The sequence below is a fragment of the Molossus molossus genome, unplaced genomic scaffold (genome assembly GCF_014108415.1).
Source record: "Molossus molossus isolate mMolMol1 unplaced genomic scaffold, mMolMol1.p scaffold_m16_p_6, whole genome shotgun sequence".
Classification (NCBI taxonomy): Eukaryota; Metazoa; Chordata; class Mammalia; order Chiroptera; family Molossidae; genus Molossus; species Molossus molossus.
Genome location: NW_023425399.1, coordinates 104,678,970 through 104,696,823, shown reverse-complemented (window position 1 = coordinate 104,696,823; position 17,854 = coordinate 104,678,970). Strand labels below are relative to the sequence as shown.

The following is a 17,854-nucleotide window of genomic DNA, read 5'->3' as shown; positions in this document are numbered from 1 at the left end:
GAAAATAATCAGATGTAAGATTTCTGACTTTTAAAGAAAAGTTGCCATGTATTTTTTTTAATGGATGATAATGGATATCAAATGGTTATGGTAAATATTCTATTGAGTATATTAAAAAGAACAACAATAGTTTCATTTTAAATGTCAATATTCACAGTATCCCCCACATTCTATCTTTTGCAAATATTTAAACTTATTATTAATAAGTTTTACTGTCAATATAATAATGTGCAAGGGATTAGAGACTTGTTGATACTCATAGAGAGATGGTGAGCAAAAAAGTTTGAAAGTGCCTGGCCAGTATGGCTCAGTGGTTGAGCGTTGACCCATGCACCAAGAGGTCACTGGTTTGATTCCCGGTCAGGGCCAAATCCCCAGTGGGGGGCATGCAGGAGGCAGCCAATTGATGTTCTCTCTCATTGATGTTTCTATCTCTCTCTCCTTCTCCCTTCCTCTCTCTTTAAAAATCAATAAAGAAAAAAACAAAATAGTCACACACACACACACACACACACAAAAAGTTTGAAAGCCACCAGACTAAATAAACATCTCAAGGTTTTATTAACCTCTCATATTCTAATGTCAAGATTAAACAAAGAACTAGATGTGCAAGTCCTAGACTGTCTGGGGTGACATGAAGAGGTGGGCCTAACTGAAGAGCCCTCTGCAGAGTGGGTGAGATTTGAGCAGGGTTTTATGAATGCAAAGCAGGGGACTTGCACAAGTTGGGAGAACTTCGAGTCTAGAGCTGAGAGGTAGGAGCCGGGGCACGTCGGCCTTTGCGGGAGAGGGAAGGTGGATGGGTCCGGGAGGAAAATGGAAAGGGCATGGGTTTTCAGGTCACAAGCAACTTGAGTTCAAATTCAAGTTCTACCACTTTTTGGCTGAGCCACTTTGGAGAAGTCGGTTTCTATTTTGAAGTTCAAATGAGGGGACAGAAAAGAAAGTGCTTTTGAAATTATAAAGTGATAGCACAGGTTAGTCGTGAAGCTCTTTCCGCTAGGAAGCATGGAACATAGGCAGCAGTCGGCATAGTGGCCCAAGGCATGAGCTTTGGAACCGACAGTCGGTGCTGAGCCAGAAAGTGCCACTGCCTACAGGTGTGGTCTCGGCCAGGCTGACTACACCTTTCCTGCCCCCTCTTTGGGCCTCACTAGGCTAATGTGTAAAATAGAGATAACAGAGGTACCCTCTTTAAAAGGTGATTGTGAGGACTGAGTGAGTTAATGCATGTAAAAAGCTTAAAATTGTGCTCAAAAGAATTAGTAGCTTTCTTGTTGTTGTTGGTATTATTATTACTCTCTGATTCTCAAAGTCAAAGAGAGATCAAGAGATTACCAACACTAATATTTGTTGCATTACAAGCCAAAGGGTGGAGGCAGCTGAGTCTGTAACAGGGCTTTAATAATCAAAGCCTTTAATACAGCTCCTTGGTTTCACAGAAAAGTATGGGACGCTGATGCAATGAAGTTCTGTGCTGTCAGAACTACCAAAGTAACACACATTTTTTCCCCTTTGTTTAAAGGCTGAAAAACTCAAAAGAACACGTTGCAATTTGTTCCACAATGAATAGCTTGTGACATATTCAGTAGGATATTTGGTCCTTAAAATGACACAGTATTGGAAATGATTTTGCAATATGGCAGGGACATTCTGACCTTACGTAAAGGAGTTCCAGCACTGACGTTCCAAAAGACATCGTTATAAAATACCTTTACCTGTTATTAACAACCAAACTGCAGAACCAAAGCAATATGACACAAGCCCTTGGAGCTCTGGTTGCAATTACTTCATCATTTTAAAACTGGCATTGGGATCTTTTTTAAATTAGAGAAAATTCACAATTCCTCATTCATACTCTTTAAAGTCTTTCCCCCCCCCCCAAGAAAAAAATTGGTGTTCCATCTCCAACCCCAACCTTTCCAATCACGGTCAGGACAAGTTGCATGGTTTTTCAGAAATCATTTCGTAAGTTAAAAATTTTAACTTAAAGTTAGCTTTCATAAATTTTGACTAAATTCTTGACCCAATTGTGAAAACACAAATCTCATTTGAAAATCATTTCAAATCCACATTTTAACTTTTAAAAAGAAGCTGGGGTAACTATGACACAGGGGAATGCGCCGATCAGATTGTACTGCTTTCTAATGTTACTTGAGCATTCTTTTTGAATAGAAACTCAGGACACGTTCAATAGTCTTAGATTTTGTTAACAAACAATATGTACTGAGAAGCAATACATCAGCATTAGGAATTTTAAAACTTACAGGTATGTCTGGCCAGTGAGTAGTTGGATCCACCGCTAGTCAAACCAAATCCCTCAGGAATTTGACTAGAGCTTCGAGGTCTGGTCAACAGTTTAGGAGGTTCAATTTCAGCACCAAATTCAGCTCCTATTACTCCTAGTAAAACAATAGCTGTAGCTTGTTTCCGTCTTTCCTCATAAGATGTGGAAATTTTTTTCATTTGTGGGACACTTGACAAGCAACCTGAAAATCAAAACAAAAGGATATAAATTAAAGGAATATCAATACAAAAAGACATATGATTAGAAAAACATTCAAGATTGCTCATTCAGGAAAAGACAGTCTTTTTAAAAAATGGGACAACTGGTTATTCCCATACAAAGGAATGAATCTGGACTTTTATCTCCCACCTTGCAAAAAGTCAACTCAAAATGGATTACAGCCCTAAATGTAAGAGCCAAAATTAAAGAACATGCAGAAGAAAATATAGTAGCATAGCTTCATGATCTTCGGTTAGGCAAAAATTTCTTAGACATGATACCAAAAGCACAAGTAATTTTTAAATATTTTAAATTGGACTTTATCAATATTAAAATATTTGCACTTCAAATGACAGTATCAACAAAATAAAGACAACACACAGACTGAGAGAAAAATTGTCAATCATACATCTAATAAGGGATTGTATCCAGAATGTATCTTACAACTCAATAATAAGAAAACCTTGCCCTGGACGGTTGCTCAGTGGTTAGAGCATAGGCTCGCAGACCGAATAGTCCTGGGTTCGGTTCCTGCTAAGGGCACGTACCTCGGTTGCCATTTGTCCCCAGCCTGGTTGGGGTTGTGGGGTTGGCGACCACTCAATGTGTCTCTCTCACATCAATGTCTCTCTCTCTCTCTCTCTCTCTCTCTCTCTCTCTCTTCCTCCCTTTCTCCCTCCGGCTTTATCTAAATATAAATGCAAAAATGTCCTCAGGTGAGGAGAAAAAATAATAATAATAAAAGAAAAGCCTTCCTTAAAAAAAAAAAAAAAGAAAAGAAAATCTATCTTTCAAAATGGGCAAACAATTTAAATAGCTAATTCTTCAAAGATATACAAATGGCCAATCAGAAAATTGAAAGATGCTCAGCATCACTGGTCATTAGGAAAATGTAAATCAAAACTACAGTGAGATACCACTTCATATCCACTAGGATGGTTGTAACAAAAAGGACAGGCAATAAACAACAGGTGTTGGTGAGGGTGTACAGAAACTGAAACCTTCATGCATGGCAGGTGGGAATGTAAATGACACAACTACTTAAGAAAACAGTCTGGCAGGTCCTCAAAAAGTAAAACACAGAGTTACCATACGCCCCGACAATTCCACTCCTGGGTATCCACCCAAGAGAAATGAAAACAAATGTACACACAAAAGCTTGTACATGGATGTTCACAGTAGCATTATTCACAACAGCCAAGAAGTGAAAACAACTAAAATGTCCTTCATCTGATAAAAAAAAATGTGGTATATCCATCCAATAAAATATTATTCACTAGTAAAGAGTAATGCAGTACTGATATACACTGCAATGTGGATGACCTTGAAAATATTATGCAAAGGAAAAGGTCCTTACACAGAACCAGGTATTGCATGATTCCATTTACATGAAATGTCCAGAATAGGCAAATCTATAGAGACAGAAAGTAGATGAGCAATTGCCTAGAGGTGGGACAGGAGTGAAATAGTTAATGATGGTTAATGAGTCCTAGGTGTTTGAGATGATAAAAATGTTATAAAATTAGATTATGCTTATATCTGCACAACTCCAAATATACTAAGAAATGCTTAATCATGAATTTTATTTTATTAAAAAAAAATTTTTTTTTTTTTTTTGCATTTATCTTCAGATAGAGCAGGAGGGAGAGAGGGAGGAAGAGAGAGACAGAGAAACATCGACATGAAAGGGACACATCGAGTGGTTGCCACCCGCACGACCCAACCAGGGCCAGAGACAAACTGCAACTGAGGTACGTGCCCTTAGCAGGAACCGAACCCAGGTCTCTCTGGTCCGCAAGCTGATGATCTAACCACTGAACAAAACTGGCCAGGGCTTAATTATGAATTTTAAAAGGATGGATTTTATGAAATAAAATATTTGTCTCAATAAATCTATTTTTATAAAAGATTGTTCATTAGTTCATTTATTAATTTGCACACTAATTTAACAAATATTTACTGAGCATCTTCTTTGGGTCAGGGAACTGCAGACATAAAAATAAATAGTCCAGGTTCTCAAGAAGCTCGCTAGTTCATGAAAAAAGGAGAGCCTTTTCACAAAGGAAGAAATGCTGCATTTAGGACTCAAAGGATAAGGAGGAGGCTGCCGGGGACCAAGAGGGATGGGCGGTGAGAGGCCAAGGAGGAGAAATTGTTCAGACGGACCAGGATGCAGAAGGGCAACCAGGCATTTGAAGAGGGTATTAAAACCTGGGTGAAGCTCAACAAAATTTCACATTCAGAAGAAATACCATAATGATACCCAAAACACAATGAAAAATAATTTTAAATCTTTATTGAAGTATCAATAAATAGGAGGTAATTAGAGAAATTACATCCCTAACACATAACACTTCTTAAAATTTATTTTCCCAACCTTTCTCTAAGATATACACCTCATTCACTCTCCCAAAATTCTCCTAAGACTTAGTCCTTTGCTCGATCTTACCCATGCCCTCTACCTTTTTTAAATTTATTTTTGTTTGGTATTTACTATGTGATATCACAAGCAGCCATTAAATTACATAGAGAATAAAGAATATCATGATATACATGTACACAATCAACATTGTAAAATCCTATTTTACTAAAAAGTAATTAACTAATGTGGATATAACAAAAGTCTACTATGGATTGTGTCTTGACTTCACTACCCCGTCCTCATGTCCCAAATATCACCATGATCCTGACCTTATCAAATGTTTTTTAATCTATCTATTGTATAACCATATCAGTGTTACCTGAAATGTGATATATTTTCTGGCCTTGAACTATGCTTGCATTCCTGGGGTAAACTCTGGATAGACTGATGAATGGATGGAAGGATGGAAAGAAGGAAGGATGGATGTTGATTAACAGGGGGTAGACAGGTAGATAAACAGGCCAATACCTAGACTCTGAACTAAATTGCTAATAGAATTTTTACATTTGTGTTCATAGGTGAGATTAGACTATAATTTTCTTTTCGTTGAATTTTTAGAGAGAGAGGAAGGGATAGAGAGAAACATCGATGTGAGAGATACATCAGTTGGTTGCCTCACTAAGGATCGAGCTTGAAAACCGGGCATGTGCCCTGACCGGGAATGGAACCAGGATCTCTCGATCCATGGGTACGATGCTCAATCCACTGAGCCTCACCGGATGGGCTATCATTTTCTTTTCAAATACTATTCTTGTTGAGTCTTAGCGGCAATATAATACAAGCCTCAAGAACTGGGTTAAGTTACTTTCTCTCCCAATTCTTTGAAAACAGTTAAAGGATTCTCGAAGTTCTATGAACATTCTCCTCCGCAACGATCCGGCCTGTGTCTCAGGACATTCCCCTCTGGAGTCAGGCAGGGGCTGGAGGTGTGGCGGAGGAGCAGGGTACAGGAATAGTTTAAATTATAAATTCATTTTTTATAATAGTTACTATTTCATTTTCTATTTCTTCTTGACTCACTTCTGACAACTTACCATTTTAAAATAAATATTTCATCTAAGTTTTTAAATTTATTGGTGTGAAGTTATTTACACTATTCTCTATAATTAAAAAAAATCTCAATTGTACCTTCTCTAATATTATTTTTCATGCCTTTCTTGATCAGTTTTGCTAGAAATATATATATATTTTATCAGATTTTAAAACAGCACTTGGGTTTGTTTTTTTGTTTTTTTTTTATCCTCACCCGAGGATATTTTTCCATTTTTTGTACAGATAGAGTGGGAGGGAGAGAGAGAGAGAGAGAGAGAGAAACATCGACGTGAAGGGACACATCGAGTGGCTGCCACCCGCACGACCAACCAGGGCCGGGGACAAACTGCAACCGAAGTACGTGCCCTTAGCGGGAACCGAACCTGGGTCTCTCCGGACCGCAGGCCGACGCTTTAACCGCTGAGCCAAACTGGCCAGGGCAGCACTTGGGTTTTGATATTATTATTTCATCTCTATTCTCCCTTTTTCTTTGTTTTATTTTTGATTATTAGGTTGAACACAACTCATTTATTTTTATCCTCACCCAAGACATGTGTATGTGTGTGTGTGTTTTACTGATTTTAGAGAGAGCGAAACATCAATGTAAGAGAGAAATATCGATCATTTGCCTCCCGTATGCACCCTGACTGGGGATCAAACCCGAAACCTAAGGATTTGCCCTGATCAGCATTGAATCTGCAACCTTTTCGATACATGGGAAACTGTTCTAACCCACTGAGCCGCCTAGCCAGGGCCACAACTCACTTATTTTCATTCTTTTCTGTTATGGTAAACATTGCCAGTCACACACTTAATATCCATTTTGCTTTCTACTTTACTAACACAGCCTCAATTTTCATCAATAATGTGCTCATCACACCCTTTCAATGTCCCTTCCAGGAGCTAAGGGAGCCACAGCCTAGCTCCTGGCTTTAAGTTTTGTTCATGATATATTTTAGTTCCTCTCCGTCCATAGGAACCAAAAGCTACTTCTGGACAGCAGCTAATGGTTTATGCCCAAATTATTACATTTCTATTCCATTACTTGTCCACAGAGATAGCTCTCTCTCCTGAGCCCAGTCATGCCTCTTCGGTTTTGTATTTGTGTATTTTATCCATCATAGCTATGTATTTGGTATGGAGGGATTTGAAAAGTTCACTGCTGGAGCCATCTTGATTGGAGGTCATCTTTCTGCTCTAATATTAATCCACCCAGCTTGTCCGGCCTGTTTCGGTACGTTGCTCTAAACATTAATTAAGTCAACACAAAAAAGGGCCCTCAGAGTTCAGTATGCCAACCAAGAAATCAGTAGCACGGGCATCTGAATACTTTAAGAGGTTTTACTTTATTTTTCTCCTGTCCTTTTGCATGGTCATTCTACACTGTTGGAGGTGAGGCAGCTGAGTAACAACAGGAGAGGCTACCAGGGCACCAACTACAAGGGCCTTTCTATGGCAAGCCGAAGATTTTTAACCTCTGATTAATGGACAGCCACTGAACAGTCCTGAAAAACGTGGTGACATCAGATTCATCCACTGCTAGAAAGGTCAGGAGAGTAGCAGTATGGAAGGTAGATTGAGGGAAAACAAGACAAGTGGAACCAAAAAACAACTCCTGCAATGATCAAGTGGAAAACAGTAAGTACCAGTGGAGGTAGAAGGTCATTCATTCCAAGAGCTAGCCGCTCAGCACATAAAATTGAACATCTAGAGTACATGGCATTATGCTCATATGAATTAATGAATTAATATGAAGTAATTGGGATGAGAAAAGCAAAGTCTCTGTCCTTATTGACCTTAAAGGCTACAAAACAGAAATTATAAATGTAAAACTACAAAATCAATGAGAACTTTATGAACTGAGAGAACAGTATGTTTAAGAACCTAGCAGGGGTGGGGACCATCCAGCCCGCGGGCCGTATAAGGCCCACGAAATCAATGTCAGCTAACTTCACACACCTCACCAAATTAGCCTGACCAAATGTAGCAGGCTAATTTTTAAGCTGATAATTTTGTATGGCCCTCAAATGATATTATAAATATCTAAATGGCTATTGGCAGAAATAAGGTTCCCTACCTCTGATAAAGCAAGATGAGATCTGTACTTTTGTTTCTCAAGGAGAGGTAATTGGGCTGGAACTCAGTGAGTCAAGAGGAGAATGGTAGAAAACGAGGTGAGAAGCAGGAGAAAGGGCCAGGTCATAGATGACTCTATTGGTCAAATTCACATTTCCATTTTTATTCTTTGAACAATGGTGTTAGCATATTTAGCTAATTTTCGTCAACTCTGTCACCTTTAGAAGACAACAAGGATGCCACCTTGTCCAGCAGCACCATCCTGTAGACATCGCGCATGCGGCCTCCCAAGGGCAGCCCCAGACTGACCTGGACTTTGATGCTAGACCAATGGAACAGAATCTTTGGACACTGGCCTTTGTTTTGGCCTTCATGGAGATGAGGCTGGACTTTTTCCATGATGGGACGGACAGAGATGAGACATTGGACATGCAGAGCGGCCTTCTCACCATAACACACCTCAACCCCCCACACATGGGTCTCTCGGAATGCTTTCTTGGGACCCCGTGAAAGAGCACGATTTTCACCCGCAGCCATAGAAAGATACTCAAGATGTATCTTTTAGATACATGTAACCTAATTATATCTAGGGTTTTAGAAAACCATTCTGAGAGCATATGAAGAATGCTGGAACTGAGGTGGTCAATTAGGAGGGAACTGTACAAATCAAAGGGAGAGATTAAGGTTGGTTTGGTGGTGTTGGATGTAAAACCGGAAATGCAGAGAAGAAGTGAACAGCTTCAAGATCCATGTGAGGTCTGGGCAGTAGATGGTAACGCTGAAGAAAAGGTTTCAGATATTCTGCCCTGAATTCTTTTTAAAATCCTAACTGAAACAAAAGTAACACAAAACAAAATCCTTGCAAGAAAGGTAAGTATGGCTTCTCCAAAAGCTGAATTTAAAAAACACCTTGAGCACAAAGCTTTGAAGTATACACTTGAAATTCCATGTATTTCCCTGTGCTGAAAGGCAGAGTAGAATGTGGGCAAGAAGACCTAGACAAACCTAAGAAATGGAAATGGTAGGATATTACAAAGAATTTAAGAGGTGGGAAGGAATAATTGAGTAAGAATGTGGTATTAAAGTACTTAAGGAAAAATGGGGAGTTGGTTATCTATAAAACTACGATGATCACATCAAAGAGTAGTTACTGTTTCCTTGGATACCAAGGGAAGTTTGGTGCGCTTGAGTACTGAAAAGATTTGTTGTTGTTGCAGCTATAGTTTCTTAGCTTCTGCATGTCATACTTTATTGTTTAAAAAAAAAGTTAGTCCTGGACATTTGCCATTTGTTTTTAAGCAGTGTATAGAAAGACAAAAATATAAAATCAGCCCACAGAGAATGGATCCATCTTTAAAAATACTGTACTTCTTTCATATAAAATGTTAGTTATTACTCATTTTTCAAATTTAATTTTGTAGCATATTTCAAATCTCATGCAGGCTGCTTTATAATGATGTTTCCCCAGTGTTATAAAATTACAGCTTCCAAGGTGAGTCATATCAAAATACCAATTCCTATAAAAAGCTTCAATTAAAATGTTTTATTAACCAATGTCACCCAAACAAATTCAATAAATAAAATAAAATAAATATTTAAGAAACATAAGAAATAGCTTCTAATCTGATGCCATATAAGCATTTCTGTCTCTTTTGGATTTTTTTCTAGTTTTTTTAAAGACAAGAAATGCTAGTAAAAGTATAAGTATGTACATGTGATTATAGATTCAAAGTATGACACTGATTTGTGATAGTTTATAGTAACTAAACAAGGGGAAAATCCTAAAAGCTTAACCATACCAAGAAGAAAAAAAATCAATAATCACTGCCTGTGTGTTTAGAAGGATGAAAATGGCCCTAATTCTAGGCAAAGTGATATTTAGCAGTTTGATCATCTATATCTCAGTACATGCATTCAAAACCAACTTTATTTATGTACAATAACACACCCAAGGGGTAAGAGCTCTGTGCTACTGCATCTAGATTCATGTGGTATATATTTTACTCTTTACATAGTATTCTTGAAACAGGAAGCAAACAAGGCTCCCCTCCCCCCTCGTCTCAGCAAGAGCATGCTCCATAACAATAGTTCAAAGGAAAGCTCTATTCTGCAGTTGCACTGATTGTTCTGTCAGCTGACCTCTGCAGAAGGGAATTGCTAACCGCTGCCTTGCTCCTTAGCTGACAAATGAATGATCGCAGCTCCATCTATTTTCACTATGGCTGCCTCTAGCCCAGGTGCTCAGACAGAGAGCCCGGTGTGACATCTTAGATCAAGATGAATTGGCACAAACTCCTGATCCAAGATTGTTTTATACCATTTAATTTAGTTTCTTCCCCTGCTTGGATGAGCACAGCTCTGGTTATGGATTTCTATTCTAATGTACTGAAGCAGGCCCTGAAAGAAGCCAATGAAGCAGCTGCCGGAGCAAGGGACTGCAGGGATACTGATCAATAGGCAAGGCATTGACCCCAGCCGTTCAGCCTCTGCAATGGCCACTGCTGGAAGGGGGAGGGGGCACAGAAGCACACATGGGCTGCTTCCAGTAGGAAATTAAACAACAGGGGCATTGGGAGAACTCCGCCTCCACTCTGGTCCCCCACCTTCTCTAGGTTCCTTTTGTTTAATTACCTCAATCTTGTCTTAACTCCCACTCCTCAGGAAATAATTAAGACTTCAGGGAAGTTTTAATAATGTACTTTAAGACAGCCATTTGTAAATTGTATCCTTAAGCTAATAGAAAGAATCCTAACAGGTGCCCTCTGCTAAGTGGCCAAAATATGAAATCTTAATTAGCTGTCAAGTACATCACTTAGTGTAATTTAAAGTTTGGCATGTGCACAGGCTCATAACAACACTGTCCAACTGGCTATGAACACAACTGATGCTGAAATTTCATGGTATGTAGTTTTTCCTCATACTCAGATCGGAAAAGATGATAGTTCTTTGTTAGCAAGTGGAGAAGTAAGAGCAAGGAAAGGTCCCCCTAAAAGAGACACAGACTAATAATTCGTGAATGCTTAAGGTACAGATGCCCATCCCTACTTCTGTTCTAACAATAACTCAGCCGTTTCTGATTCTTTGATTTTTCAGATTTGGAAATATTTTAAATTACTGGCTTTTTGCCCGAGTTTTCTCTTAGATAATATAAGACATATGCAACTAGCTACAATGTTTTCCTATAAACTGACAACCATTTTGAGATATTAAAAATAAAACAATTCTAGAAAAGTAGAGCTTTCTACAGTTTCATTTGTCTCAGGAAATTTTGGTATTTTTTCACAGAGACATGCCACCATTTAATCATGCTAAAGGGTGACATGGAGATCCATTTTCCTGACAGGACGGTTGATCACCCCATCACAGTAAGAAAATTAATACCTTCAACTAGCCCTGTGTGGAAAACAGAAGCTACACGCAATGGTAAAGGATATAAATGTTCTACATTTTAAGTTGCAAACAGAATACTTGCCCTGTGTGAAAACAGGTTTACTCACTATTGAGTTACTTTATACAAAATATGAGCCTTTGATTTTATTAAAACAACCATTTAATTTATGCTGTGCTCCTCAAAAGTACATAATTGTCTTCAGATTTAACCTAATTGACTCTAGATTTACATAAACAGGAGTAAACACTTCACTTACAGCTTAACTAGAACACAAGTAAAATATTTGAGAAGTTTAAGCTATTTAAAGGGCTGTAAGATATTGATTACTTCATTTAAAAAGCAGTCAGAGAGTGCAACCAAGAGGTCAAGATAAATTTAACAATTTGAGGCACTTTACTAAATAACTCTAAAGATCATGTTAATTGGCTTTGTGCAGTTCCAGGGTAAAATTAATTTTATCCTAGCTTACAATGAAAGGATTAAAAGACATATTAAGTCCTTCAGTTTTAACTGGAATAGGAATCAATGGATTTGAATTAAGGCTAAAGGCAGTTTTATGAGAGATGGACCACCAGCACATACTTTATATCTGCTATTAGCTATACACTGATGAAGTTCTGTTATTCTATTAGGTATTAAAACCTTACATAAGAAGAGATCAACAATTTACTATTTTGAGAATATACTTTAAGAACTGTGTGATTTGACCCAGAAAAATTGTTTTTAAAAATTTGATTCTTTGTTTAGGATTACGTATCATAATGCCTTTTATACTTGACATACATGTTATAATACTTAAAATTTTATTAAAATTAATAAAATAATGTGCTAATTCAATCACATTAAGATTATAACTATATTTGAAGTATTTAAAACTATATCTTAAAAATATCATTAGAGTTTTTTAAACCCAAATATTCCATTTGGATTGGTTTTAGTATACCACTCTTACGCCAGAAATTTCAGGCACATGACAAAGATATAATATTTTCAAAGATATAATATTTGCAAAGATATAATATTTTCTGAATTTGATATACATTTCAATATTCCCTAAAACATCCCTTTGGAAATTCAGAAATGTTTTTCTGAATTTTTATTTATTCACGATAAATAAAAATAAAATTTTAAATGTTTTTCTTTATTCATTATTTAATAATGTATTCTGGAATTATATGTATAGAAAAATAAATTGCTTTTACTATGCATTGACAGCAAAAAAAGCAATTTGTATTTAATAAGGCATATATGTTATACATTAATAAATCACTGTGAGTCTGTGTGAACAACTAGACAAAGTAAGTTACAAGATCTCACAGCAGGAAATGAAGGGTAGCAGGTAGAGACTATTTAAAATAATAACTTGGATTAGGCTAGAAAACAGTTTCCATTGTGGTCTTTTACAACTGTTTCATTTATGATCAAGTATATATACTAATATTAAGTTTGATTAATTATTAAAGAACACAAGTAAATTTAGCAAAGTGAAGTTTCTTAATATTGGCAATCTTGAAAACAAGAAAATTTTCACGATTAAGTATGATTTACTATTTACAATGTCTGCATACAATTAGAATAGTCTTAGCCCATATATATCATTCAAAGTTCTATAAATGTTAGTCAATAAGATTTCTATTTTTGGATTAGTAAAACATTCTTCCTAATTTTCATTTTTATCTATTTCACTTTTCTCAGCCCCAAAGATATTTTAAAAGTGATATGGCATTATCAGCAAATACTGACTATAAAATTATTGTATATTAACTAAAGATGAGTTTAAAATAGTAAATGATAGTAAAATATGTCAAATGGAAATATATTTTAATATATTTCTGAACATAAACAGAAGTATCTAAAAGAACTACATCTTCAAAATGAGTTGCATTCTAATTGTTTTTAGATGTTTTTTTTATCAGAATAACTTCAACTTCCTCCTGCCTGATACTATCTAAATTGATATATCTGGTAGCCTAGTGGAATATTAATAATTTATTTCTAAGATATGCTTTTTTAAATAATCATTACATGGTACTAATCAAATATGTTAATTTCAATATGCATATACATTCACACATTATATATAAAGAATTATATGCATACACATACGTATATAATACTCTTAGGGTACCAAGGCATTTAAGTGAGATAGAACTGTATTTTTGAGACTTTAAAATGTTTTATCTATGTTTTTAAATCACAATGAAAAAATTTTGGCCCTCAGTGGAGTTTTCATGGTGTAAATTTTTCCCATACCTATTTGCTATTATTAGGGTTACTTAAGAGTGATAAAATACAATGTAATAAAGATGTCAAATTTTACCAGATATGTGGCAGTAATTTTCCAAATAAGCTTTGTTACATTTAAAAATAAGCAAAAATCTTCTAATATTAATTCATTTTTAAAACAATTTGGCTTTAAAATGGTATAGTAGTCTACTAATTAAATCTCAGTTATCCAATTTATTCCAAGATGTCAAAGACAAATTTGTTAAATGGGACACAAAAAGGCATCGATTGGCGGCAATCCAATGTGCAAAAAAGGATTCAACGATCTAACTTTCCTCGGTGGCAAATCTGGGTTTCACAGCTCGTAAGAGGAATCTGTGGGTCTCTGCCATTATAAATGTATATAATTAAGTTCCTCCTCTTAAGCCAAGTGCTTTTATAGGAATAGTATATATTATTTTGACCACTGTCATAACTTAGATGACTGCAAATCCTGCAACTTTTATAAAATATGACAAATAAATTTTGATTATATTGAAAAAAATTGAAATTGCTGATGGTTATATGGCCAATGTGTACATTTCTACCTGCTCACCCCAAGTAAATAAAATAAAACAAGCAAGTTTTCTGAATATCACTCACCTTCCTTAGGAGGAACAAAAACAAAACAAAAAAAGATGAAATGACTAAATATGACAATCACGGGGTACTTCAACATTTCTTCCCAAACTTTCACATTATTCCCCAAGCTAGTGTGTGTGTAAACTACTCTGAGTATCACTGTCACCAGTATAGGTGCTTCCTCCACTGCACTGTTGCTTTGTGACAGGTCTGCTGTGTTTTCCTTACACCTAGTAACTGAGCATATGGACGTTGCTCCCCAAATCTCCGAGGCTTTGCTATTTTTCTTGTTGCTGCACCATTATCCCTCACTAGGAAAACGAAGTAAACAAACATGCTATTAATTTGTACGTATGCTCGATAGCCCCCTGCTGGAACACAGTAGGGTCTGCAAATGCATATATCTTTCCACTGCTGCTGATTAAGCCATTTTAACATAATGCCTCTTGCACACGTGTGTTTTATGTGTATGTACATTTCACAAAACACAGCAAATCTGTTTTCCACAATATCAGACAGGAGCAAAAAAATAAACACTCCGAAATAATTTTCTTTTTTATAAAGGAAATTTAATATTATCACTATCTAGGGCTTATGTCAATTATTTGATGATTAGAAATCTTAAACTTCGAGAGCAACTTGTAGGTTTCTCAAGTAATTCTTGTAACAATTTCTCATTCTTCACACAGGCAAGTTCTACACCTGTTTTTCCCAATCTGATTATCTTATTCTTCTTATTCTCTACCTGAACAACATAAAGTTCACTTTTTCCCCTTTTATTTTATTTTTAGTGCAAACATTCTTGCTTTGGGAGAAAACTGAGATATTAAAAATTCCAAATATCGAAGTCATCTCTGTAATTGGAAATCTTATAATTAATAATTAATTATCAAGACTAATGTTCAATTCTTCATTCTGAGATGCATGTCAAGTTTTAAAAACTACAAATTATAACATTAAGAAAACCATTATTAGGAGGAAAGAAATATTTCAAAAATAGTGATTAGTGGCTAGTAAAATTATATAAATCTGAAAGCACAGCAAATCATTCTTATAATCTTTTTTCATACAGTTAATGTTCAGAAAAAGACAACTTCTGCAATGAGATTTACTTAAAAATAAAAGTACTAAGGTAGACATGATGATGTGTTTTTTTTTTAAAGCTCAAATGAGCTACATGAGACTTAACGGGTGGCAGACTGTTAGAATACCTTCTATGAATATTTTATACTTGCGCATCACAACACAGTGAGAAATAACTTGTTACATCTGAAGTCACTTTTATTCACAAAACGACAAATCATTTCTTGTATTCACTTAAAAAATACCTTCACCTAGGTGAGTATATCAACTCAGTGGCATAAAGCGAGATCAAAAGCGATAACTCCTTGTTCTCCCTGTGAGAAGTGAACGCGTACATCTGTTCATTTAGAAGAGTATTCGTAGCACCGTATTCATTTTTCTGAATTACTATACATTCGGTCACAAGACTAAAACGATCGCATGAAACTAAAAGTTGTTTTTAAAAGGTTTGTTTGCAGTAAGTTAGAGGTTCTAAGGGATTTCTTGCTTTAATTTTTCTCAGTAGATTACTTTATAATGTTATCTCTGATTGTGAAAAAGGATCACCCTGAAGGGATCAGGAAGTACAGACTGGTCGTCACAAACAGTCACAGGGATGTAAAGTACAGCACAGGGAACATAGTCAATAATATTGTAAAAACTATGTACAGTGCCAGGTGGGTACTAGAACACAGGTGGGGAACACTTTGTAAAGTATATCATTGTCTAACCACTATGGTGCAAAAAAAAAAAGTATATAATTTTACTGAAATATAGAATAAAATGTATGTTTATAGTAGGGAAAAAAAGGAAAATGACCACCTTACTTCACTTCTGCTTTCTTCACTCCGAGGCAAGTGTGGGTGGGAACAACGGAGCCCAGTCAGGGCAACACATACTATGGAAATTAATGGCAAAGTCTTTGAAGTGTAACAGACAGAGCTGTGGTGGGTAAGCCCAAAGCAAGTTTTATATAAGGATTTTAATAACCCAGTCCATAATTAGCATAAACACATAAGATTTTACTTTTTAAAAAACACTTTGTGAGTTATTAAAACTTTATATAGATTAACACATGGCACCATTCCTAAGAACTGAATAAGTAAAGAAATTTAAAGGAAAAGTATTTTTAAATTCAAAGAAGAAATAAAATGAGAGAAAAATAAGTAAAGAAATTTAAAAGAGAACTAAAAAGGTCAAAGGCAACTTTGACTTTTAATTTACTAATCACATTAATAGATGATCAAGAAAGCAAAGCTTTGACAAAGAAAACAGCCAATAAGCAAAAGCAAAGTAAGCCTTCATGCTAAAAGTCTAAAAGCTATTGACCAAACTATAGCTTCAACTGTTAAGTTTACACTCACAATTAGCCCACCACCTATAGATAAGTGATCCATCTACAGCCTGAGGAATATTCCAGCTTTTCTAGGCAGCTGGGGAGAGCCTGCAGAGAATGAATTGCCATTAGCTAGCTGATCTCTTTACATGTTCATGCTTTCGGCATTTTAAGCTACATGTAGAGAGACGAATGTTGTGTCTTTAAAAGTATTATAGATTTGAAGATTAATTTACATTTCCTTACTTTATGAAGAAGATACTAGTCTCTCAAATTGACTCTAGTTATTATTTGGCAATTTTTTTCACAGAATGTTTTTTCTGTTTATGTGGTTTCTTCTACTGTATGCTTTCTCAAATAAGTATATATGGATATTGGTGTTTACTAATATTCTCTTTCAGGTAAATATGTTATATGATTTCCTATTAATTCGTTACTTCCATTGATAATTTGGATCTGAGTTGCCTATCTTGCACATATCAAACTAAAACAGCCTTTGGGCCTGGAAGCGTTGCTGAATCCTTCTAATGTTTAACCAAAAAAGGCTAATAAGCACACATGCCCAGAGATCCTGGTATCTAGGTCATTGATTTGTTACGACTATGGCTTTGGAAAAGCTACAACTCCTGAAGTGAACACAAAGAGACACATTTAATGTTTTAACCTATATATGTATGTAGTCAGATAATCAGGTTTGTAAAATGCCATGCTATTTTATAAGACTTTTTAAAAAAATCTGTTTCTGCTACATGATAACACGTATCATTTTTCAAAATTCTACCTGTCTAGCTTAAATCACTAGACTACTCAGGAGTTGTGAAGAGATAGCTTTATAATCTCTTATCTTAATTCATCTTTTATCAAGATATATACTTCCTATGTAAAAACCTAGAAAATAAATAGACTGATGCTGGACAGACACATACATTCAGCATAGCCCTTACTACACTTAACTGCTCTGAGACTCTGGCAGGGAAGAAAGGGAACATAAAATCAAGAGAAGATAAAATTGACTGAGAACTCCCACCACCACCAACCACCAGGGTCAGTAGCGTAAATCAGCATATAAGGTTCAACACAGGCAGATGAAAACAATCCAGAGCAAGAATTTAACACTGCTGACAATTTTTCTCAAATTAAACTGTTCCTCTTATGGACATAGACAACAATCCTGGGGGGTGA

At 35.9% G+C, this 17,854-nt stretch overlaps 1 protein-coding gene across 5 annotated transcripts in view; it reads right to left on the bottom strand.

Moving 5' to 3' along the window:
• Window positions 1-17,854, bottom strand: part of WDR7 (WD repeat domain 7) — a 320,067-nt gene that overhangs the window by 134,205 nt on the left and 168,008 nt on the right. For all 5 annotated transcript variants that reach the window (XM_036244069.1, XM_036244068.1, XM_036244070.1 and 2 more), the window contains exon 20: window positions 2,268-2,489. In XM_036244069.1, coding sequence (XP_036099962.1) covers window positions 2,268-2,489 — 222 coding nt within the window. The remainder of the gene's footprint in view (window positions 1-2,267; window positions 2,490-17,854) is intronic.